We start from the raw sequence: 26,516 nt of genomic DNA, 5'->3' as shown, positions 1-26,516 counted from the left end.
CGCAGCGTGTGGCAAAGAATCAAAATCCATGTCTAGACCGAGCGTCTTTTATTAAACTTCCTGGTGATCATGAAATGGAGAGACGAGCATCGCACATATGGAAATCAGACATGTTAATAGTTTGTTTTTGTTTTCTTTTACATCATTTTTTTGCCCTTTTTAAAAGAGAAACATTATAACTATGCCCAAAAGTGATACATTCTAGCAAATTGGAAAAGTGGAAGAAAATGGATGGATGGCTAAATTGTATATACATTTAAATACTGTATGTGTTTCAAACGTAATATTCAGTACTGTGCAAAAGTCTCGAGTCAACCCTTAATTCTTTTTATAGTTTGCTTCTAATGAGCTGACCTTTTAAGGTGGTGTTGAGGCATCTTTTTCAGGCTGTTTTTTTTCCCCCACTCAAACGTTTTTTTGTTAGTTTGTTTGTTAAGCCACTTAAAAGTGACCTGTTAATCATTCGAGCATAAAACTGGACCCAGGATGAACCACTGTTGTATCTACACAGAACAGACAACCTGGCAGAGAACCGATTTTACATGTCTGTCACCAAAATGCAAAATTTGTTCCCATTTCTTTGGCTGATTTTATGAAAACTGTTAAAGACAACATTTAGACAGAGGAAATCAGGAGAGAGACCAACAGCTGTCTGATTCATTCAGGTGTCCGACTCCAATTAACTGAAATCCTCTGCAGTATTACGCTGTCTATTATTCTCCTGACATACAGCCTTCTGTTCATGGCCCAAACGTTTAGCTGCCGATTGTCAGCAAAGGGAACTTTTCAAATCTCTTAGCCCAAACCTTGTGTTCCTGCCCCAGAAGTGGTTAAAGACTTGTCATCTGAGGCCACTACTAGAAAGCCTTCTTGACATAACTTTTACTGATTTGGAATCTTGTGTTCTTTATTTAGAAAACACTTTTTTGATGAATTTGCTTCCCTTCAGCTCTCAGTCAACAAATGTTCAGGCATCGATCTTCTAATGGTGCGCTCACTTTAGATCTGCCTCATCGTGTTTAGGATACAATTGATCCAGTTTCTGCCGGGCCCTTTTACAAACACTCAGTCTAATCAGGATTTAAAGCTGACAAAGCCCCTCTTCACTCTTTCTGACACTTTCACTTAGTTGTGATTAGAGCTGGGCGATAGAACGATAACGATATGTATCGCGATATAACTTTTACTGATAGAGAAATTAAGCTATCGCGATAGACCTCGCCGCTCTTGTCCTCTTTAAAAAAAAAAAAAAAAAAAAGGTCAGCCAATCCAAATTAAGTAGCGCAGAGCCGAACCAATCACAGCCGCAGCGTCACGTCGCGTGACTTGATACGTACAGCACAAGTGCCAAGCCGCAGTGTGTTTGTTTGGGAAGGAGCCAGCGCGTAATGGAGGAAATGAGTGTGCCGACTAGAAAAATCAACTGAGCGTGACCGAAGAGAAAACAGATGATGGTTCCAATGCCGGAGAGATTGTCGAACGGAAGAGCCATAGAAGTTCCGTAGTGTGAAGGTATTTCTGCTATTTCAAGTCTGACAAAAAAAACAGAGTAGCGTGCACTGTAAATTGTGCCGAAAGCAAGTCTGGAAATACAATAAACTGGTGCATGCGTCACACTGTGCGCCACGTTATTGTTTCGGTGAAATGAATTTCTACAATACTGTTAATTCTACTCTCTGCAGTGTTTAAATGCTTACATATACACACAGTTACTGTCCCTCCACACATACGACTCTGTTCTGCTTCTATGCCCCAGCTTTGTTTACTTTTTCCCACCGAGGCTTCTAGACTTCTGATTGGCCAACATTTCTGCACGGTTAGGAATCTAGCGCCACCTGCTGCTTTGGCATGTTCATAGCAGCGTTTTCCTTCATTTCTGCCTTTATGTGTGGACGGGATTATTTTTTAAAACGAAAACGGAAAATCTCAGTTTTCAAAAATACCCGTGTACGTGTGGACGTAGCCTCAGTCTCTGACTGGAAGCGCTAATTCGTCATTCGGCTTTTGTCAGACTAAAGTAACTGTTAAAACTGTTTGAAAAGCTCAGCTATACAACAAGGAGAGATTGAGAATTTCCTTTTAGTTCTCAGTTTATTTGATATTGACAAAAGTTAGTCAGTTTTCTCTGTTCTTCTGTAAAACAAACTAAGATTTATTTTTAGAATTAATATTTTGTTTCTAAGTGGAATTGACAATTTAGTAGTCTGTTTCGTTTGTTCTATTTTGAAACTTAAACGCTTTAGCGGCTGCCTTTTGTGTAGTTTGCAATATTTGCCTTTATTTATCTGAAAAAGTCTCATGTTCCTTAAGTACATCTACCCTGTTGAACTTATTATGAGAAATAAATATTTAAATCAAAACAAGCTGCTGATTATTTCACATTTTACTTGTGAGCAACGGCACATTTAAATCTTACAAATATAGTTATTTGGCTTATATCGTGATAGATATCGTTATCGACTGAAATGAAAAAAACATATCGTGATATGAAAAAATCTCATATCGCCCAGCTCTAGTTGTGATGCTGTAATTTCTCGTCAGGTTACTTGCTGAGCAAATTTCTGCTGCAGACTTTAGCGACGCATCATTTCAAACAGGTGAGCAGTGCAGTAAATATGAAATCCTTTGATTTACATCAACAATCCTCTGATAGATTGATTAAATCAAGCAATTGCATAATTGTTTTTACCTTTACACAAAGTGTTCAACATAGTTACTGCTGCTAATCTCCCAATGTGATGTCAGATTTAGGGATAATGGTCAATATAAAAGAATAAAAGTGATCAGTATTATTATTCTGAGATGTGACGCTTCTGTTACCTAGCCTCTCATCTCACATATTTCTAAGGGGCAAAAGTGTACAAACCTTTGGTTTCAATGTAAGTTGTAGCAAAAACTGCAGCTAGTGTTTCTGCTAATAAAATCCTCTGTACAGAACACCTTGAACTCTTTTCTTGAGGTGATGATTTTGAGTGGAATCTTCCAGAACATTAACTTTAGTCTTTTTTTTTTACCTTTTTTGCATGACTCACTTTCTCTTAAGAGTCACCTCACAGATATGCGTCTCGCTGTTTTCCTTTAGAACTTGCTGATATAGTTAAAAAATTAACTGTTCCTTCCCCGATGACTAGCTGTCCCTGCACGAATACAACACACAGGTTGAATCTGTTATACTTCTGTCGCCTCTGAGTTTTATAACATAGATAAGGTTCTTATGCTGCAATGAAGTGTTTTCTGTAACTCTAACGATTGTCGAATGAATCAAAAAAGTTGTGTTTTGGTCAAAAAACCTTCTAACAGCCTCCTTGTGATTTTCACTGTCTTGTTGTTTCGTGTTATCCCAATGGTGGTCCCATGAGCATTGTACAGCTTGACTTTTACTTGCTCTTGGAGGGAGCAAGTCTTGCTTGTAGCTTAGTTTGGTACACTTTAGAGATGATTCCTGAACCTATAAAGATGGTTCTGTGTCCTGGTATACCCAGTGTGCCCAGGTCAGTTGTTGCTTAACCTTCAGATTGTTGTAGAAATGTTTTTGTAGCATCATGAGCAACATCAGCTCTTTTTCTGAAGCCAATGTAGCCTCGTTTCTTCAGGCAAAGAGTCTTTCTGAAATATATGTTGTGAAGACCAGATTTAAGAGATTGCTGTTCAACAAGTAAAGTACAGCTGATCATCATCCCACTAATTGAAAACAGCAGAAATAATTACATCTTATTATCAATTGCTCATCACTGAGGTTGACATTTTCCCAGTACATAAATTCTGTCAAATATTTCATTTTAATTTATCTAACAGGATTCTGTTTTTCTTTTAGCACATTGGGATGATCCGAATGTAGAAAATCTAAACGTTTCCTCCATCACTGAAACGTTGAATCTTGTGCTTCTGACAAATATAGACACAATTGTCTGTAGCATGCATTGGCACTGGCATCAGTACTGATGCTAGTCTATGTTAAGAGTTTTTTTTAATTGCTCACTCCTACAATCATCCACTTAACCTTGTTTCAAGGCTCTACATCAGCGTCTGCTTTTGATCCTGACACACATGCTGTAATTCTAGCAGCCTCCTGAGGTCATTGTCAATTAAAGATAAACATGAAGCTTTTGAACAGACAGGAACGTTCGTCACCACACATTATCTACATCTCTAATCTCAGTGTATTCAAGTTGACGACTATTCCACACAATACATATCATAAAGCTTATGAGTGCACGTTGTGAAAGTTTTTCTAGAAGCAGGTTTAACCAACTATCTTGAAATATCCTTGGATCCTTATTTTGGGGGATTATTAAATATTATTTAACAAAATCTCAGTTTCAGTAGTTGCTGGAACATAAAACGTGTATGCATACGACTTAAAAAAACAAAACAAAAACAAGGATTGAAAAGACTTTTTCTTCTCCTGCAAGTTTTACTACTACTCCCACCTTTGCTGTGCAGAATTCCCGTGTACACTCGGTGCATGCTGTTTCTCTATGATGCGTCTCGTGTGGTGTGTGTGTGTGTGTGTGTGTGTAAGTATTGTCCACTTGGATACCTTTGTGCACGGCTTCAGTCCTTAACCCCGACCTTCAGAGCAGTGGAAGTCTTTATCCGGGACAAGTATGAGAGGAAAAAGTACTACAACAAAGAGGCTTCGGCCACAGCTCAAGTGAGTATCAACAACACTGTTTGTGTTTTACAGTTTGTGAGTGTATGTTATTGTTGTGGTTCCATGCAGCGCTGCCACAGTTGGAGGCGATTTCATGTAACCTCAGTGTGAGTGGTTGCTTGGTGGCTCTTTGATTGATGTGCTTAAGACAGAAAGCAACATAAATGTAAAATGACGGCTTTTCTGTCCCTTGAGCTTTGCTTTTTTTATTGGGAAACCTACCTTTTCCCCCTCTTTAATAAAAAAAAAAAAAAAAAAGCTTTAACAGTAGCAAACACTGCATGCCAAAGTTTTCTTTAATCATGAAATAGGATTTTTTTTTTCCATCCCTTTCCTTTTCCTGAGAAACCAATGATTTCTGAAAGGCTGAAACCTGCAACAAATAGTGTTTGGCAGCTGCCGTGTTTAAAGTTAAAATGTGTTACTCATCATGTTTGGCATCTTTTCCTCGCACAAGACTTGTGAATGCCTTCCAGTAGGAACTTTTCATGCCAGAACCTCAGTTTCTTTCAGTGCACTTATCTTTCACTCAGCCTGAAAAATTAGTTGGGTTTTTTTTTTGTTTTTTTTAACTGCCACTGACCTTTTGTGCACTTTAATCTGTTGTAAAAAAGGATGTTTGCTAAGCAAAAAATCTTTTTCAACCCAAACAATAGTCTTGCTGGATCCAATACAAAGAGTTGCTGAACACAGTTGGAGAATAACCTTTCAAAAACACTGTTATCTTCTCATACAGGTCTTTATCAGTAAGTAGATAACTGTGTTTATGTGTGTGTGTGTGTGTGTGTGTGTGTGTGTGTGTGTGTCGGTGTCACGACTGAAGCTCTGTGTGGGTGAAGGGAGAAAAAGGACATGATGGTGTAGGTGTGTTTGTGGGCGGATGAGTGCACATATCCTTGTCTTGTTTCCACAGAGATATCAGAGGTGCGTGCATTTCTGCATGTTTCAGTGAGTGGGCTGTTTCTGTACTGTGAGTTACTCCGTGAAGGGCGGTGTGAAACTCCACAGAAATTGGTGTGATGCAGTCAGACTGTGTGTCTGTGTTCACATATGTATCACCTTGTATACTCCCAAAAAAAGGAGAGAACTGGCAGTTGTTATTATCCATAAACAACAACAGCACAAAATGTCTACATGCTTTCTGCAAAGTTACGAATTGTTAGGCTAACTTGTAACTAGCCATCTTTAGCAATTTAGCAACAGAAATAATCTCATAATTTTTGGACAGATTTGAATTAGCTAGTTAACGCTAGCTTACATGTCATGGTTTAGTGAAACACTAAAATTGGACTTTTCTTAACATCAATGCTTTTCATAGGCTCATGTTTTATGTTAGAATCTGACCAAAGTTGGATTTTAAGCAGAAATACCTGCCAAATTGTCAAAGTGTGCTAGAGTTTATTTTAAAGTTTCAAATGGTGGTGTCATAATGTATTACCTTTGATATACTGTATTTAACACACTGGGTAACTTTCATCGCTCTGCCTTTTCAAAGGCTATCCTCCTCCTGATGTATTTTGGTACTGAAGTAAGTATAATCTCAAATAACTTTAATTTCACTGGCTATTCAAAACAGCCCTAGAGCATGATGCTACCACTACCATGCTCGACAGTGGATATAGTGTTCTTAGGTTTGAAAACACACAATGAGTTGAATGTTTGTTTGAACTGATGATTTTGGAATCTGCAGTTGCTCAAAGAGACCCTCACACCTTGTGTAAATCTACAATTCTCCTTCGTAGATTCTCACTGAGTTCCTTGGAGTTTGCCATTGTTCTGAGTATTGGTCAGTTAAATTAGTGCTGTCAAACAAATCCTGTCTATGTCGGCAAAGAGAAATGCCCGTTTGTTGTCAGTTACAATTACTAACAAGAAGCTAATAATCAGTTTCCTTGTCAAGTTAAAGACATTGTAGAACCCTCAGCACCACTTATTCAAAGATCTAAGTCAGTGTATGTTTTTATTTGACCTTTGTGGATTAGAGAAAATCCAGTTCAAACTGTACAATCAATCTGCACTGAAAAAGAAATCATCAACAGCTCCATGACAATTTGTGCTGGTAAGTGTATGCATGTAAACTTTGGACCACAACTGAATACTGTATATCATCTATATTCAATACTGATGCTCATTTGGGTAACGCAAAGACATTAGATACTTTTCAAACTTCAGCAACTTCCACCAGCGTGCTATGTATGAGGTGTTTGTGTCGATATTCTGTGTTTGGTTGTCTTCAGCGGTGTTGCTTTGCATTATGGCCAAATATCTACACTTTAGTCTCGTCTGTCTAAAGGATTATCGGGTTGTAAACAAACCAAATGAGTATACGTTTTTATTTTATTTTATAGGTTTGGCTTGGAGTTGTGCGGGAAGAGTGTTGAAAGAATTTGGTCCAAGTGTTGTATCACTTCTGAAGGTTTCCTGCACTATTCTCACACTGGCACAGACATTACGTGCACTTTGTAGTAGAGAGCTCAGAAGGTTAAACTACCTGATCCAATGAACGACTTTAAAACTTTAGATCAGATTAAATCTGACATTTGCTGGTTCACAAGCAGCGCTGTCAGGGAATGTCTAGAAAAATTCAGGCGTGCTGAGCCTATGTGATGAAAGCTTTCCAGCTGAGGCCGCTGAACTATTACTGCGTGAGCTTTTTTGTTAAATTTTTAAGCCAATAGGTGAGAGGTGTAAAACAATGAAAGATGGAATATTAGACTAATAGATGCAGTCTGTCAAGGAAGTAAACTACCTAACTGAAGAACTACCATGTGGTTTTTGGATAAGCTCCATTTTTAAGGATCTGAATGATTTTTTGCAACAAAATAGTTTCTTTATTACATCAGCTAATTCATTTTTTTTGTTCTACAACTCCTTTAAGGTAGATTTACATGATTCACATTTTTGAGTAATCCTTTTTTAACTTATGCCGGGCCTTGATACCTTCAGTTTAGAGTGCCCCCTTACTGATTTCCCATTTTTGTGTTTACATGTGTTATTTTTGTCTAATATTTACATTTGTTTGACAATCTGAAGCATTTAAGTCAGTCAAACATACAAAAATGGGAAATCAAGAAGGGGGCGAATGCTTTTTCACACCACTGTATCTATTAAACGTGCTTTTTTTTAGCTCCTTTCCTGCCTCCTTTTAAGCCAACTTTCTTTTGATTGACTGCCTGTTTGAACAGCAGATGGGCGGGGCTTCTGAGCTCATAGTCAGAGCTGTGCGCCTGACATGACCATATTAGTTAAATCATTGACAGTAGACAAAGTCTGTGAAACTGTTAACTCTGAGCTTTGCCTCACAGGCAGTACTTGCAGATATGCTCACCTCTTTATTTAAAATTGAGTCCTGTCTGAAACAAAATAGATAAAAACAGAGAATCTGATGCGACAATTGTGGTGGACTGTGTGGAATTCAGAAGGATGCAATCTTTGCTGCAACAGCATCACATCCATCACCTGCACCTCCAGCATGCTGTTTAAAATACATAGATAAATAAAAACAATAATAATAATACAGTGTGATGATGCAACTGCAGTGACAGAATGACACAAAATGTTTCTGGGTGCTGTGTGTCCAGTCCATAAATCAAACCAGTGGATGCCTTAAAGTCATTCCAATACACGAGCACACATGTGCATACGCCAACTGTAGCTCAGGGTTACTGTAGCCCGCCCTCTCCTCTTCGTTCTCCATCTGCGCGAAACTGTTTAAAGTGATAATGAGTTGTTTTTAATAATTAATTTGCATATAAAAGCCAAGCCGTCTGCGTGGGTGGCAGAAACAGATCCTAGATCACAGTCTGGCTGCTGGCAATGCTTCAGAGAAAGCCAGAGACAACACAGAGTGTGTGAGAGAGGCAAGAGGCGAGTGGGACAAAGGGGGGAAAAATGCATAAACTGAGAAACAGAAGCGAATGAGGGAAACTTAGACATTGCAATGGAATAAATATGCACCAGAGGAAGCCTGCTGTGAACAAGCCAGTGTGAATTAAAGCACTGCTTGGTTTTTATATTTCAGAGTGTTTCCTTTGTGCTGAAACTTTTTGTTGTTCATTTTGTCTGCCTGCTGTCAGATTGAAGCCTCGCTAGTTTGAGTGAAGAGCGTTTTTGTAACGATTGAAATTGCTTTGTGTCATTTCTGTAATGTTATTATTACATCACAGTAATGACTCGAGGGCTTTGTATTTACAGATAAACACACTGTGAAGACGAAGGTTGCTTTACTTTGACAAATGTAAGGCTCATGTTGGCAGACATGAGGATGAGCAGCTGATGCTGTTCCACTTGTTTATGTGCCTTCTATCAGGCAAGGGACAAACTCAGGCTCAATACAGAACAAGCCAGCCATGATTTTTGTTTATTTTTTTTGTATATTAAAGGAGGTTGCTGTCCTGTTTCCAGATATGTAAGCATATAAGCTATGCTGCCGCAGAAGGAGGAGGCTTTCCCCAGGCAGCCCTTCCAAACAAGCCGTTCCTGATTGTACTGTCATGAACTTTTAACATTTAACATGCTGACTGAATCCGAGACGTGGCTCTTGAGTTTTTTGCAATTTGTCTGAGAATGTATGATCTGACCTTGGGGTGAATTGTCTGGGAAGATTGTGGCATTGTGTTGACACATACCTGGATATTGCAGACCAGCAAAGTGCCAGATTTTCTGCTTTTATTGAGGTGGTCACACTTGTTCCTGATCATCTATTCATGTTACATGCAGTTCGCTTATACTTATATTGGCTTATACTGCACACACATACACTGTGTGCACAATTATTAAAGTTGTATTTTTGAGCATTAATTTCATTATGGATCAAGGACAGTCAGTCCAAAATGTTAATGAACCTAAACCTGAATGTTTAAGAATGTAAAAGTGAATTATGCAATTAATTTTAAAAATGAACATTTTCCCATCTCACTAGTTTGTTTGCAAATGTTAAAGTGAGAATAATAAAACAACTCTCAGCCTCCCAGACACTGTTCAGAGAGGTGTACTGTTTCCCTACACTGTAAATCTCCCGTTTAAGCAAGGCCCACAGGTTCTCACGGGTTTAGGCCTCCTTCCTGACCTTTGGCCATGTCATTATCTTTTCATGCTGAAGGCGTTTACCTGCTACCCATGTACTGGAGTACTTCGATGCATGCGATGGAGCATTGTACTGCATAAAAATCATGGTCTTCTTAAAAGATGCAGACTTTTTCCTGTACCACTGCTTGTAGAAAGTGTCTTCTAAAAACTGGCAGTAGGTTTTGGAGTTGATTTTCGAGCCATCTTCACCCTGAAAAGGTCCAACCAGCTCATCTTTAATAATACCACCTCCACCTTGCTGGTGTCCGAGTCGAAGTGGAGCTCTGTGTCCATTATTGATGCAGCCACAGGCCCATCCATCTGGTCCATCAAGAGTCACTCTCATCTCATCAGTCTATAAAACCTTTGAAAAATCTGTCTTCAAATATTTCTTGGCCCAGTCTTCAGGTTTCGACTTGTGTGTTTTAACTGTTTACTCAGTGGAATCTGGTGGCTTTGAGACCAAGAAAGTGACTTCAGTAGTTGTCATAAAGGGCTGTCTGGTGTGTGTTTTTGCTGACCCTATCCACAGCTTTAGCTCTAACCTTCCTGTTAGCAGCGTGCTGTGGCTCTGTCCTTCACATTAAGTTGTGAGCAGTCCAGTTGTAGCTTAATGCTTAATAGTTATTTATTTGTAACATCTCAAGTGGAGAAAATTCTGACTTGTGAACTTGGAAGGTGGTCTGTTCTTCCAGGAGGCTAAAGGAATAGTAAGTGATAGTAAGTGACTTGACTTTACAGAACTTTACAAACATGTTTGACTTCAAAAGTACAAAAACCTTTGTCCTTGAGTTCAATATTAAAGTCTCCTGTTTGAACAACTGCGTTTCCATATTTGAAGCCAGATCTTCTGTTAGCAAGAGATGTGATACAACAGCTTCTTACCATTTCTGAAAGTCTGAGAGGGGGGAAAAAGAGATTGTGTAATGTCAAACAGCCTTGTTGATGCTTGCAAATCCTACTGCTTGAAGTTCTGTTTTTTTTAAACTTCTTTAGAAAGCCAGTAAAAAGAGAACTTGATAGAGTGCAGTGGTCTTTTGTCATCTCTGAATGCATGCATGCTTTTCCCCCTGCCTGAGTAGCATGCTCTCATTGTTCTGCTGTGAGTAAATTAGTTGGATTGTGTTTGTGTATAAACCACAAATGATTTCAGTGTTACTGGAATCAACAATCCATCAAAGTGCATCTTGCAAACCCTCGGTGATGAGCCCAGTGATTGGCCTAAAAATGTCACAAGAGAGCAGCGCGGTCGCCTTGGAGGAAGGCTGCTGATTTTTAACCTTATTTGCCTGTGTTAGTCATGAGTGTCCTCCCCGCAGTGTCCACAGTACTTACCAATGTTGTACATGTTCTAGCAGCTAGCTGTGGCAACCTAGTTAACTTCTGCCATGCTCTGACATGTTATTTTCTGACGTCAGTGAGCAGATGAGCTACGGGGAAGGTTAGACAGAGGTCGCTTTAAGTTTGTTTTTTTTGGTTCAGGAGAACAACACAGATTTCTCATTTTGTGAAAAGGATGGGTTGACAATTACATTTGATTGCGGCTTACATTGCAGCTACTTGTTGTGCAATTTAAATACAGTAAGTCACTTTTACCTTTTCATTTAGCCAGCATACAGTAGACATTAAATCCACCTGAGGCAGAGATTGACCCGCTATTAAGGGTTTGCTATAGATGTGGCTGTTAGTAACATCAGAAATATGTAGAAGGTGATATTCAAAGTAGTCCCAAGGGTCCCAGTGGTCATAGCAGCAGTAGGAACTGCAACCCCCAAACAGGAAGAGTGGCTCCAGCATGACATCTGGAGTCTGTGTCCGGTAGCGTAGAGCAGAACTAATATGGGAATTTTTTTAAATGACAGTTTTTTTCCTATTTATGTTTGTCACACTTTATTGTTTCAGATGATCAAGGAGTTGTAAATATTAGACAAAGATAACACACGTAAACACAAAATGCAGTTTCTAAATGAATGTTTATTATTAAGGTGGACAAATCCAAACCTACATGGCCCTGTATTTTATTTCGGCATTAAACTATGGTTATGGTAGTGTGATGGTCTGGGGCTGTTTTGCTGCCTTAGCACCTGGGAGACCTGCTGTGGTGAATGGAGCCATAATTTCTGCTGTCTATCAAAACATCCTGAAGGGAGAATGTCAGTCCGAATGTCAATTTAGAAACTGCATTTTGTGTCTGAAGCATTTAATTGAAATCAGGAAGGGGACAATCACTTTTTCACAAAACTGTAGATACTTTTTATTTGGTGATTTAAAACCAAATATCTCCGTCCATCCATCAATCCATGTATCTTCCACTTATCTGGGGCCAGGTTGCAGGGGCAGCAGCCTGAGCAGTTGGGTCCTGTGTTGGGTCTGCCCTGGGGCCTCATCCCAGTAGGACATAACCAGAGCACCTCACCTAGGAAAGATCCTAGTCAGATACCTGCTCCACCTTAACTGGCTTCTTTAGCGTGGAGTGGCAGCAGTTCTTCTCTGAGCCCCTCTCGAAAGACTGAATTATTCACTCAGTCTCTAAGGGAGACGCCACAAACCTGGCTTTAGAATCTAATATTCCAGTATATTGGTCCAGTAGACTTGGATCAGCTGGTTGTTGTGTTTTGTGACATTCCAAGCATGTGCGTTGCCAGCAGGCAAGTTGCAAAAGGACCTGGTGGACAGACTATGCAACATCAACACTCATAACATGGCTGAAGGATGTTTCTCATGTTTCTTCTTTACTTTTTACATTTTTATTTATCAGTATTTCTAAATGCAGACAGTTATATATTGAGAAATGGCTAATATCAGCCAACAATACTGGACTGCAGGTAGCTCTGTTGAGCTCCATATGATACTGCATAAACTCAGTTTCCTCAGATTTTGTTGTCACAACTCTTTTCTGTTTATTTCATGTTAACATGATTTAATTGAACAAAAATCGTGTCATTCTTGAATCTTGAAAAATTGCACCACACTCAGAAACTATTTTTGCTACTGGATTAATTGTCGACTGTCAGACTTTCAAATTCTCACACTGAAAATGCTACATACAGATGAATAAAATCAACTTTCTGTAATTTAGTTCTTTTAGTTCCAAAGTGGGAGTTTTCTCACTGTAAAGACTTGAGTTCATTTTTGACTGTGTGCTCTGTGTTCTTGAACTTCGCCTGAATTGTTCCGTTTTTGGTAGTATTTCCACTATTTATTTTCTACAAAAATAGTTTATAGGTCTACTGTATAGAATTTAGGGGAGTGTCGTGGTCAAAATTGAATATAATATTTTAATATATTAGTGATTACATCCACTAATTAAATTACTTAAAAACAGGTCACTCCCTTACAGCTTTCTAGCCTTTTCTCTGTTGTCCAACCTCAGTAACCCCTACCAAAAATAGTTTTCTAGTTGGTATTCAGTTGGTTGCCGTTTCAGAATCAGAATCAGAATACTTTATTGATCCCTGGGGGAAATTATTATTTTTTTGTTACAGTGCTCCATTATAAACCAACATTAACAAGACAGACAATACGCCAAGTACGCGATCTTACTTCTAGGTGCTTGGTTCTTTAAGTACTAATTAGCAAAATTAACAGGATGGTGAACCTGTGTAACTTTATTCAGTATTACATCAGGTTTCAATATGATATAGGGATGCAATGATGGTTGCATTCTCCAAGCCATGATCCAAAGAAATTACTGTCTATTTATTCAAATCATGGAAATTAAAAAAAGAAAAAACCCACATCAGCTCTTATCATCAGCAGTACCAAGCTAGCAGTGTTAGCCTTGAAAGCTGGGTATCTGCTGATTTATTTATTTATTTTTTCTTCATGTGTTTCATCACATGATTTAATGAGCCTAACTGCTCCAAGAACCTGCAAAGTCTCTGCTCATGAAAGCATGATTCAGTTCATGGTTATAAATAATCATCCTGATATTTGCCTGCTTGATGTTAGCCAGGTTCAAGATCGTCTGTGAATCTATGAACCAGACTGTAGTTTCAAGACATTTATCATCTCAACCTTTTAAACCCCACAGTCTGGTTCAAGACACCGTTCTCAGACCAGTTAAATACTGAAGCTTGTCACTTGCATTACTTCAGCTCTTTTTGCTGAGAGAAAACACAATTCAATGCAACACTTTAAAAACACTTGAGGACCCTAATGGTGAGCTGAGTCTCGTGTTATGCTTCTTGAATGTGTGTGACAGATAATTGCAGCACTTAAAAAAACAGCATGTACACTCAAGCCACTAAATGGCTCAGTATTAAAAAAATGACACGTTAGGCGGCGCTCGAATATCGACCGTTGCAAAGATTTGCCAAGCACTTCAAAAGTGAACAGTTAGTAACACTCTCGTTCATATGATTTGATGTCCACAACTTTTGTCTAGTCTGAAAGCTGTTATCTCTTTGAGCTAGAACACCTGTTTATTCTCAGTGCACTGGTTATTATAAGGCAAAGTCTCTAAAATGAGAGAAAGAAAATCCCAACTGAGTTCATGCTGAACTCTGAGCAAGTATTTGGTGACTGGGGGGAGGAAAAACTCAAGCTCAGAAGTTTCTTTCAGGTTAGTTTCAGAATATTGACAAAAATGCAGAAAAAACACATCCCTATACCTCATTTTTGAAGCTAGGTGAAGAAGAGAGGTGACCATCAGTGAGCAGCAGTATGGCTTCGTGCAGGGAAGATTACTCCAGGTGATGTTTGCTTTGAGAGATGGAGAAGGTCAGAAGGAGTGTTACTGTTTTCCTCGTTCTTCTTTGATCCTTTGCTCATACTGAGGCTGCTGGTTATCCACTTTATCTTTGTTACTGTGTTTAAAATTTCCATATTCATCTGTGTGATTGTGGTGATGATTTAAGTTTCTTATGTTTGTTGGTACTAACCCCCTATTAGTTTACTTTGATGAACCTGGTCTGCGGTGAGAGGTTTCTACGTTAGTGACACTTGTGAGTGTGCACGCAACTGTTTTCCTGAATAATTGTGTGTGTTGCTCATGCGTGAAACGGACCGGCTCATTACTGGACATATGTGAGACTCACTGCCCGTTCACTTGTCAGGGCCAAGAGGGGGCCTGGCCCATCAATCAGTGCATCTCTAACCACAACACATAGCTCAAGGTCACTTAACAGACTGCTTTGTGAGAACACTGTGGAAGTGGATTAGAGCTCAAACAGCTAACACTATCCCTCGGCCTCCATAATTCTTGTTTTATTAGTCTCTGTGTAACTGTTCCACTTCTCTGCGGTAAGTGTTCTCTGTAAGAGTACAAATGAAGCTGTTAAAGGTCTGGCCAGCAGACAAATTTCAGTAAAGATGTTAAGCATTTTTCTCTCTCACTATCAGCACTCACCACACTAGAGAGCCAGACACTTCCATCGCTAAGTCCTAATATCTATTCAACCTCTGTTCATCCTCTTTCACCCAGTGCGTACTAGTCTTGTTATCTATCCTTTTTATATCCCCCCTCGCCCTCCCCTCCCTCTGCATCCCTTTAGCCTCACCCTCTTACCCTCCAGCCTCCTTTCTCTTTATCTTCATCATCAGTCCACCTGTGGCTGTTTAGTATTGACATCTCCAGCAGCATCAAAGTCAGAAGATGAGGAAGTTTTGAGAGAAATGTATAAAAAACAGCCTTAAAAGACATCAACAGAATGAGTTAGGGGGGTAGAAAATGCTCTGAATTCACATCTCAGCTGCGCTGCTTTCACCACCACAGGCAACAAGAGCAGTAGAAGGGGGAGGGAGGAGAACAGTTCTCTGTTCTGGCCTCAGAAAGACATACTGTAGTCAGCGTTACTTTCCACCCTGAGGTGGTTTAGGGAGCGGAGGAGGGGAGGATGGCACTGAGAAAGGAAGGAAGGTGGGTTGATGTTAGTGATGCAGTGTAACATCTTTTCTTGAAATGTATTTTTCCCAGGGAGTTAAATACTAAAGAGTGTTTTGGCGTGCATCACTTTAGCCTCATTTTAGCTTCCAACAAAACAAACCGTGTTGTGTGCAGGAGCTTAACAACAGTGTGCTGCTGGAACTTTGTAGCTTGGTTTGAGACAACAGGACTGACACCCACAGCTTTCTTTTCTTTCTTTCTGTTTTTTAAAAACTTGCTACTACGATTGAACCATGGAAGGTTTGTCTGATCATCAAGGTAGGATCACTTGAGCTCGGACCAAGAATTGGATTCAGGTCAGCTGTTCCTGGTAGCGTGAGTCAATTCACTCGCTTAATTAACAAAAATGGACAATTATAAATATACATTCAGCCAACCATCATTTTATAGTTCCACCTGTGATCCAGTACACTCCCAGGCATTGTGAGACATATAATCCCACAAGTTCTGGATCTTATTCTGTGCCTTCTCCCTGCTGGATGCGCCTAGAAAATTTCCAAAGGAAGGCCTCGAGCTTGCATGCAATCACATGCCCAAACCACCTTAACGGTCTCCTTTTGATGCAAAGAAACAGCTGCTCTACTCTGAACTCCACTGACACATACAAACTCTTCTTTCTGTTTGAATTCAGTTTGCTATTTTGGATTCTCCAAGACAAAAAGAATAAAATATAAAAAAGAGTTGCGACATTATCTCTTTTTTTTCTTCCTTCATATCTTTGGTGCTTCATCTCACAGTGAGACAAGTTTCAAGCTGTCCTCGTAACAACAGGAATAAAATTCTGACAGTATCTCGATGTCTGTCAATGTGACTGCTACAGTCCTAATCAATTAATAGGAATGCAACAGATGGAAGCATTGTGTAAAACAAATTGAAGGTTGGTTGAAGTAACAGAAAGCTCAGTGTTTAGTTGGAAACATCACAAATTGTTTGGATGTGAATGCAAACTGTAAATTACAATCCAAACCTCCACCACAGCAGTCGGCCCACCTTTAATCCGCATGATCACAAGGTACTATTTTTACTTTGTAACAACAAATATGCACAGATGCCTGTGAAAATACAAAAATATGTAATAGTTGTAGTAGGATTCACATCTGAACCACCTGCAGCATCACATGGCATGCAGGATATTAAAAAAAGCAATGCAGTTATTTATACATGTGGAAAAGCAGCAGTATTTGGTTGAATAGTTTATTATTTATCCTGAAATGAGACAATGCATAATTATCCACAGAATCCCCAATGTAATGTTTATGAAAAAAAAGCTCTATATTCTTCTGGGGTCTCCAGAAATACATGTCCAAAATTTACTCTTTGTTTTTTTTGCAATTTTGAAATGAAGTGGCCACATCCTTGTTTTTTGAATTCTGGTCATTTTCTATCAGTGCGTCTGAAAGGCCTGCTGATTTAAATGGTTAAGAAAGTTAGTCTTTAAGATATAGTAATGTGTGATAGGAAAATGAGACGTACAAACATCCATGTGTCTGTGAAGGTTCTCAGTCATCCAGGTCATCGGAGTCTTTCTTGGAAAGAAAAGAGTCTGGACTTCTTTAAGTTTCTTGAAGACATTTCACCTCTCACCTGAGAAGCTTCTTTAGTTCTAAGAGCAACTGGTGGAGAGTCCCCCAAGAGAGTCATGAACCCCCTATTGATCCTCTACCTAATCACACGAGCCAAGGTGTGAAAACGGGTGTGGGTTTGGACAGAGAAGACAGATGGTTTGAAAGAGGAGTGAAAGAAGCCATCTATGTCCACTGTGAACAACCATCTTTGAACAGAGGCGGTGGCTTACGACACCCTCTGCCATCTATAATCCAGTTTTGAGATCCCTTCCCAGACACCTTAATGCCCACTCACCTCCTGGGCCATTTGACCTTAGGAAATCACATGATAGGGTGAGGCTAGGTGATTAGGTAGAGGATCAATACAGGGTCCATGACCCTCTTTGGGGACACTCCCTTAGGGCTTAAAATCTTTGACTCTCCACCAGTTGCTCTTAAAACTGAAGAAGCTTTTCGGGTGAGAAGTGAAACGTCTTCAAGAAACCTAAAGAAGTCCAGACGCTTTTTCCCCCCAAGCTCCTTAGACTACAAACATCCATGGAAGTTCAGTTTAGAAGTTCAGTTCTCACGATTTTGAAAGTCAATATTTTGTATGGCTTCCTTTTATTCTTCAGCACAGCCTGAACTCTGTGAGGCAACTTCAGGAATAGCTCTCCAGGCTTTATGAAGAGCATTCAAAGCTTTTTTCGGATGCTGCTTTTTGTTCTGCATCAAGATGATATTACAATGCTTCAGTAATGTTGAGGGGGTTGTATCTTGCTAACATTAAGGAGTTAAAATTTAGACCCAGGAGTTCTCTAATTTTCCTGCAGTATGTGTGAATTGTAGTTTTATCACGAGAGCATGATTAAAGTAATTTCAGACCCTAACATTTCTCGCTTTTTATGGTTTTCATTTATACTGGTCCTGGGCAAAATCTTGTTAAACATTTCCCTGTTGCTCCACGCAGCTCAGGCGGTGCACTGTGTCATTTTCACCCACGTAACAGACTGCAAAAGAAATGTATATATTTTTAGTGCTTTTATGACCTCATTACTTTTGCTGCTTTTAGGAATAATTACTCTGTTCAGCTGTTGTGTGGAGAGGCAGTAAGTGGAGACGATGTGCAAATCTTGAGGGAGGTAGCTGGAGCCGTGGCGCATGTAGAAAGGCAGCAAACAGACAGATGGCAAAAAATAAACAAGGAACAGATAAAGACAAAGGCAAGGTAGCATCACAACTGTTTACTTAAATCTGCTAACTGACATGTCTCATTACAGCCAGGAAGGTTTTGTGATGAAGTGGCTGATGGGATTGGATTGGTATGAATTTTGAAGACGGACTGAAAATGGCAGTAATTACTGTAGAAATTGTGTTTTCATTCCTTGGTGTTGGGCTGCCTTTCGCGATAGATTTTCTTTGCAGAATGCAAACGTGTAAAATCAACAAAATATAAGGTTTGAATTCTGTGCCAAAAACACGAAATCTGTAATATATTATGCATGCAGATGTTTGCAGCGATGGAAATGAACCTTTGTGGACCATATTCTTTTCAAATTTCCCTGCTAACAGCTATCTGTTATTTGATTGATCGTGCAGCCTTACAGCTCATATACTGTATGTCAGCAGAAGTCGGGTCAACACAGTATTGGGCACATGGTCATCATGTTATGCCCGATCGCTGTAAATAAGAAGAAAACTTAATGCAGCTCAAACTCCCTCTAAATTTGTGCTTGTTAAATGTTATGTTAAATTACCATGACTAAATAAGAATTAGTCAGATCTAAAGTCATTTATTTGGAAATGATTTAATCGATATTTTAAATCAGTGAGTAGAAAGCACTGATCTATGTCAGGTGAAATCACCAAATATTTCACTCATCTCTTTGAGGAAAAAGCATACAGAGAAAATAGGTTTTCATTTCCTGCCAAGGGCTGAAGAATGAGACTATTTCATGAATTTATTGCTCCTGAAAAAGTCTGGTATCTGTGGCAGTCCTTGGGGGATGTCTGCTACTAGACAATACAAACAACCTTTCAACTTCTCCACAATTGTAATGTCAGAGGAGGATGTGGCTACTGTCATGCTGCCTGATAGCTGATTCCTATTCTATGAAACGATGTGATGGACAGAAAAACAACTATTTACTGTAGCTGGTTGGCTGCAGAGTTCAATGCAAACCCAGCTGTCGGTCTGTCTCGAAGGTCAACGGCAGGTTAATAGAGGTCGTCCCTACACTCAGTAACTGTGGGTTTGTGTGTGATGTGAGTCTCTATTTAGAGACTATTCATCCTGTGCAGCTGCGGGGCTGAATATAACCTTGGTTTGCTGCATCTCCTGAAGCAAAGACTACTCTGCTGTAGTGGAGAAAATCCTTCGTTCCCTCTAATTAAGTCACTCCTGTCTCTGCTTCACTCTCCTCCCCCTCCGTCTCGCTCTCTCTCCATACTGTGCCCTCCTTGTTCTTCTCGTCTCTCTTGATTTTTTTCTGTTCCCCCTTCTCCTCGTCTTCATGTCTAACCCTCTGTCTGAAATTCTGTCTTTCAGCCGAAGTCGTCTGAAGCGACTCCTCCCACCACTTCGCCGTCCTCGCAGACTGACAAGAGCAGACAGGAGGTGCACATCTCCTCTTTCACCCTTTGGTGTGGTGGTGCCTTGCTGTGCTTGTGTTCTGGTGCCGTGTAGTCTTCCAGATTTATGTCTGAGTCCCGTGTTAGTGTCATGTTGAGACAAGTGAGACAAGCTTCTTTAATTCTCTTTCTGATCATTGGCCAACCAGCTGGGTCCAGTCCTGGATCTTTCCATCCTGCCCTCAGAAGATTCAGCCTTAGATTTCAGATGTGTTTTGTTTTTTTGGAGTATGGGAGAGTCCTCGATCACACTAGGTGCTTCTTCATCCAGTTGCCTCTGTGTGTACTGTGCATCTGGAAAGTATGTTGTTGATTATGTAATTTTACAGCCTTATCCTAAAATGGATTAAATTCCTTTCACACAATTCTACACACAATACAAACACAATGACGAATTGAAAACATTTGTTTGGAATATTTGCAAATTTATAAAAAATACCCCCCCCCCCCCCCCCCCCCCCCCCCCCCCCCCCCCACACACACACACACACACACACACACACACACACACACACACACAAATATAACATGTACATATATAGTCACAGCCTTTGCTCAGCACTTAATTGAAGCATCTTTGGCAACATTTGGAGCCTTGGAGTCTTTTTGAGTACGATGCTGTAAGCTTGGCACACATATTTTTGGGCAGTTTCCCATTCTTCTGTGCAGAACCTCTGAGCAACATCTGATTGGATGGGGAGCATTGGTGCCTGGCCATTTTCAGATCTTTGCAGAGATGTTTACTCGGGTTCAGATCTGGGCTCTGGCTGGGCCACTCGAAGACATTCAGAGTGATCCTGAAGCCACTCCTTTGTTATCTTGTCTTGTGTGCTTAGGGTCATGGAATTTTTCCTCCAATTTTAAGTGTCATGGAAAAGGTTGTGAATACTTACATACATGTTATAAACATTTTGAAACAAATTTGGTAATTCTAAGGAGCTCACTGAATTGGAGTGTGGTATCATAATAGGAGGCCACTGCTGCATTGAGCCCTGAAACTTTTTCCCCCTTTTCACAATCCACTGTAAGTGGTATTACTGCAAAGTGGAGCAGCTCAGCCATGCAGTGGGAGACCATGTAATGTTACAGAGTGGGTGTCAAAATCACCAGTGCTGTGCTGACTCAGTAACTGCAGAGTTCCAAACTTCCTCTGGCATTAACATCAGCACAAAAACTGTGTGCCAGGAGCTTCGTGGTATGATAGTAGGTTGCCTATTTGCAAAAGTTTGTTTGGTTATTTATTACAACAAAAACGGTAATCTGAATATTCTGCCTGTTACACATTAATCCTAACACTGTTAGCCAGTGAGCAACATTTACTTCTGACATTACTTCATCTTTGCTTTGTGTTCATAACGTACGAAGAGAAAGATCTTATGTGTGTCCTCATTAGAATAGAGATTTGTGTTGGTCTGTAGCCTATAGGTAATACTGTTAAGTGGTAATTCTGAGACGGTGTGTTTCGGGTCTTTTTATGGGAAAATGCAAAGGTAATGTAACAAGTAGTCTAGTAAAGACAGCACTGATGGCTCCAACATGCACAAACATTTGACCACACAGCATGCAAGTAATTTGCACAAATGTCTTTGATATGCTGCCTGGCGATGGTGGTGACTCTCAAAGCGGAGCCAATGAGAACCCAGTGAGAATCTGTATTATTTTGGCTTACCCTGGTCAACCAGAGGGAAACTGGTTTAAAAAGCAAACAAAACAAAAAATCAAGTTAGAATCATAGCCAGCATAATAGCAGGCAAAGGATCCCAGCCGCAATTTATTGTGTTTTATTAGTGATGATCAGATGGGACTATAATACCCTGTTAATGCCTCTGAAGCAATGCTAGCCTCATTAGCTCATAGATGATAGAGTTAGAAGTTTGCCGCCTGCCAGTGCCTCATGATAATATACTCTAACTTGGTGATTGATATGAAAACAATAAGGGAAGATGCAACCAATGTCTTGTAAATGAACAGCCAAGAAGCAGCTGAAGCAGAACTGAGACCAGTATCTGTTATGCTGCTCGTGTATAAACAGCAGCTATTGTCGCTTCCCCTGAGAGACACAAAGGATTCGGAATTAAAATTCAAGAACAAATTTTTCCCCTGTGACAGTACTTGACATTGGACATTTCTTTTTATAATATATTTGCTTTTTAATATTTCATACCACTATTCTAAAGTTTAAAAAACAAAACAATCAAACAAAGAAGAACCGCTGACTTCATATGCTCACAAAAGATACAATGTCCATAATAACAGCAGATGCCCTCAGTGCTCGTTCTGATGATCATGAAGCTATTGTTTCTGATGTTCAAGTAATTGCAGTGAGAATAGAGCCAGCGAGGGAGAGAATGAGGCGGTTATTGTTGTCATGATGGCTAGATTGTAGGCTTTACCTGCTAAACTAAAGCTTTCCTCTTCGGCGTCCTGACAGTCATTAGCTAAAGCCTGTTGGCATCGGTGCTGACTCATTTACATATAACAAAGCAAGACAGCAGCATTAACCTGAAAACATTACAGCGACTCTGCGCGCTAATAATGTCTGCACATTAAGTCTGCATTTATAATCACATTAAGGAAAGGGATGTAATTGTTTCCGACGTGCTATGAGGTACAGCAAATTTTACCAGTCCAACTTATGCGTTCTCATATAGAACACTATCAGGTGAAGAAAAGTGGCTTGTTTCTCGATTCCTGAGCAGTATTACGTGTTAATTATAGTATCACAGGGGACAGCAAAGTGTCAGTTCAGTGTGTCAGGAAAATATTGTAATTATCAGTTTGATTTGCTCTGTTGCACCTGAATTGTTGAGTGTAGAATTGTAAATCTGTTAATAACTGCTACAAATTGTATGCATGTATGGTCAAGCCCACTGTGTGTAAACATGCATTATTATAGTTAATGTTACCTGGAGTTTTTAACTTCTGCTGATGTAAATATTGTCCTGAGCTAAGCAGAGAAAATTAAGGAGGTTTAATTGAATTATTTATTATTGCCATGTTAGTTATTGCTATCAGCAATATCCCACTTAGCATAGAAACACGCAACTCTCCCAGATAATGTCACGATGGTTTATGGTTTTTACCAATTTCAAATTTTGTTTTATGTAATTCTGTGCTGATGAGCTTCAGCCTGATGTCATGGAGGAGAACAGGGTCAGGGGTAGGAATGAACTTTGGTGCTCTTAAGCTGCTCAGTTCTGCCAAATTCATCTAATTAATTAATTAGTAACACTTAATAATCTCACCTGCAAATAGGGGCATAATTCCCCTGTAACTAAATTGAATTTCAAGGTATTTGAAATTACAGTGTAATTATATTTACCCCCAAATACTTAAAGGCAGGCACACTAGAATAAGGAAGTAACACATCAGGTTGTTACAGAAAACAAAGACATAATTAAATTAATTATTTAATACTTACTGTGTAAATTATTTTAAGTAGTGCGTTTACAGGAAACAAGAATTTACATTATAAGTAAATGTAAGTAGTGCATAAGAAATTTAAGGTGGTGCCAAAATTCTGGGTATTTTACAGGAAAAGAGACACAAATTACACTGTAAATAATTTTATTTTATTTTTTTGTGTAAATCAGCCTCATTACCTCCTTATGTGGTGAACTTTAAATATTATAGGTAAATGTAATTTCGCTTAAATTTCAAATAAAATACAGGGTGTATCTAAATCAGTGTTTCCTACGGAGCCCCGCAAGGGACATGGGAGAGAAAAAATTACGATGAACTTTAGCGAGATCTCGCAAAAGTTGAATTCCAACAATGGCGGCAGCTACTTAGTTGTAATATTACTCTTTCTGGGTCACAAAATAAACTTTTAAGATATTTTGAGGCGTGAATGTAGTTGTGTAAACGTCAGATATCTGCTCGGTTTACAAGACATCACATATTTGCAAAAGTGCTCCAACGTTTTCGGAGATCTGACACCCACCATCTCGAAGCTAACGGGAGGTCGAGACCTGCTACGGCCGGGAGGAACACTGTTTTCCCGGCACATCGTGCCTCGACCTCCCGGTCGGCTTCGAGCTGGCGTAATAGCAATGGATAAATATTTGAAAAGAAAAAGCAGTCAATCTGATTGGTCCCAGATGAAAGCAAAAACGGTGTACTGGGGACAAACCGAGCCAATTCTGCTATACCTTCTGCATGGGGAAAAATGATCAATATGCTTTTTGTGACATTGTGCCGTGTGATTTTTCTCATGTTAAATATGTTCTGCGGCTCCAAAGTTGGGGAAACACTGGTCTAAATCATCTGATTGAAGTTTGAGGTGAATTTTAAAATACATTACTGAATGTAGTTTCACAAACACAACTTGCAGTTGTTGCGAGCATGTCTGGGGTCGAGTCTAGCAGCACGTGTTTTGATGGTACCGGTGAACAGCTCTGTAATTAAAGCACTGTGATTCTTCTTGATACACACTGAAATTTATTCTATTACAGGGGACTTGCAAGCCTTAGTCATGGGCCGTAATATAAAGTTACCAATTCATTTTAAGAAATTGCAGTTTCCAAAATTAAGTTTTTCAGATTCCATTGGTAGCTTGTCATTTTGTACTGCGGCTTTCATCAGTTTCATGTCTATTTGAGCCAAAAAGAGCTCCAGTTGTCACCCTGCATGTAAATATCAATGTGAAGAAGAAGAAGAAGGGACTTGTATAACCAGAATTCCAGTCAAAAAACCACACTGACCCAGGCTTAGTATGGACTTATTATGCTTTTCCTTATTTTCTGTCATATTGTGACAGTGGTGGACATTACACTTGGCCAGAGTTTCATATAATGAGGTGACTGTGTAATCCCTGTGGGCCAAAACTCAGGCTGCTGATAGTTTTTCTAGTCTTTCGATAAATGCGCTCCACTCAGACACAGAACCCCACCCACCTGCAGTTTACCTTCTATTTGCATGTGACAGCCAATCAGAATTAAGTTGGCTTTAAAAGAGAGGAGCTATAACAACTGGTTTCACATAGAGGATGAACTGATGGGCTGCAGGGTCCAGCATGCTTGCATAAGAACAATTTCAACTAGGAATCGTGCAAAGCTAGTCTAGTAGAGTCAAAGAATAAAAATGTGGAGCTGAAAATGAGCACAACGGGTCCACATAAATGTGTGTACATGAGTTAAATGGATATGTGTGTTGGTGGCACCAACTATACGCCACTGTCTCACACTATCCATTCATTTTGTTCACAGAAGGAGCGGGAGAAGAAGAAAGAGAAGGATGGTGACAAAGTAGAGAGACACAACAACTCAAAGGTAGAAACACCGCTCATAAATCATGGATTACAGGTGTAATCTGAAAAACGAGAGATGTGATTTAGGTTCATATGGTTCTGGAATGGATTCAGTTATTGAGTTGAGCCTACGATAAAACACAAGTAAGCTTAGGTTTTAACCATGACTGCACTGTACTGTCAGCCAACTTAATGGAGTGCTGTGGTATATTTGCGGTTTTGATTTTCAAGCTTCAGAAAAGCCAGAAAATCAGAACCACAGCAAGCAGCAGTTTTAGTAAAAAAAACAATCTTTACAGCCTACTCGGCACTTAACAAACACTGTAAGTTGGCAACTAACCGGTGAACAGGAGTGGAGCATTCTGGGGTGTTTTTACATGGAACCATCTGGAAAGTTTTCCCTTGAAACTTTGTTGATTGGTGCAGGCACTTAAAAAAACACGTTGAATGAACATCTGTCTGTCTCTTCAACAAATTAGATCAATGAACCACCACCACCAGAATCAGTTACAGTTATTGAAACTCGTCTTTCACTGATGAAGCACTCTCCAGTTTTTGAGAGACCTAAATATACGGCTCTAGTAACCCATAAATGATGCAGATTAATCTGACCAATTGGGAGTTGTCTTAAATCTGAGCTCAAGTAGCTCAAGAATCCAGCTACCTCGCTAGTTAACACCTGCAAGAAAACCTATAACCATATCTCCCAAAACGTTGGGGTAAAATGTATATAACAACATAATGCAATGGTTTACAAACCTGTAAACCTGTTTTTATTCACAGTAGGATATTGGAGCAAATCGAATGTTTAAAGCAAGAAAATGTACAATTTAAAGAGTTAATAAAGTCATTTTCAATTTGATGGCAGTAAAATAGAATAGAATGCCTTTATTGTCACTGTATATAGGGATGGGTATCGTTTAGGTTTTATCCGATACCGGTGCCAAATCGGTACTTTTGAAACTGTGCCGGTGCTCAAACGGTGCTCAAACCGGTGCTTAAAGAATGGAGAACACAAAATTGGTCCAAAAACCTCTCATGTTCAGCTGTTTTTTGTAAAAAGATAACAATGTTAGCCTTTTCTGCAGCTATGGGGCATATATGGTATCACTCTTGGCTGGAAGCAGTGCTTAATCAATGGAAAAAACACAAACTTTGTCCTAAACCTCTCATGTTTAACTGTTTTCCACTTTTTCTTTGGTCATTTTAGCCTTTTTGGCCAGGGTGAAGGGAGTATCTGCCATCAAACAAGAGGACAGCCGAATGTAGCTATGATGATGTTTGCTAGTTCACCTTACGTGCATTAATGTAATAACGTGGTTAGCCTACTCAACGTAAATTACACTCGAACAACATTAAGCTACTCACGCAGAGAAGAACGGCTGCTGCTGCATCATCATCCTCATCATTTCTGCTACACTGGCAGGGCTAGGGGCCAGGACTCTCCTCTTCGGGGTTTTTGGGGGATATTGCTAACTCCGGGTC

At 39.6% G+C, this 26,516-nt stretch overlaps 1 protein-coding gene across 4 annotated transcripts in view; it reads left to right on the top strand.

The window, feature by feature from the left end:
- The window catches only part of smap1 (small ArfGAP 1), a 162,343-nt gene that overhangs the window by 40,349 nt on the left and 95,478 nt on the right, over positions 1–26,516 (top strand). The window contains exons 4-6 of one of the 4 annotated variants that reach the window (XM_080869345.1): positions 4,579–4,654; positions 19,701–19,769; positions 24,991–25,053. In XM_080869345.1, coding sequence (XP_080725471.1) covers positions 4,579–4,654; positions 19,701–19,769; positions 24,991–25,053 — 208 coding nt within the window. The remainder of the gene's footprint in view (positions 1–4,578; positions 4,655–19,700; positions 19,770–24,990; positions 25,054–26,516) is intronic. The other 3 variants (XM_080869346.1, XM_080869347.1, XM_080869348.1) reach the window with 3 other exon arrangements.

Source organism: Rhamphochromis sp. 'chilingali', assembly GCF_963969265.1.
Source record: "Rhamphochromis sp. 'chilingali' genome assembly, chromosome: 20".
Taxonomy (NCBI): Eukaryota; Metazoa; Chordata; class Actinopteri; order Cichliformes; family Cichlidae; genus Rhamphochromis; species Rhamphochromis sp. 'chilingali'.
The sequence above is the reverse complement of the archived record's forward strand: the minus strand, read 5'-3'. Positions and strand labels throughout refer to the sequence as shown.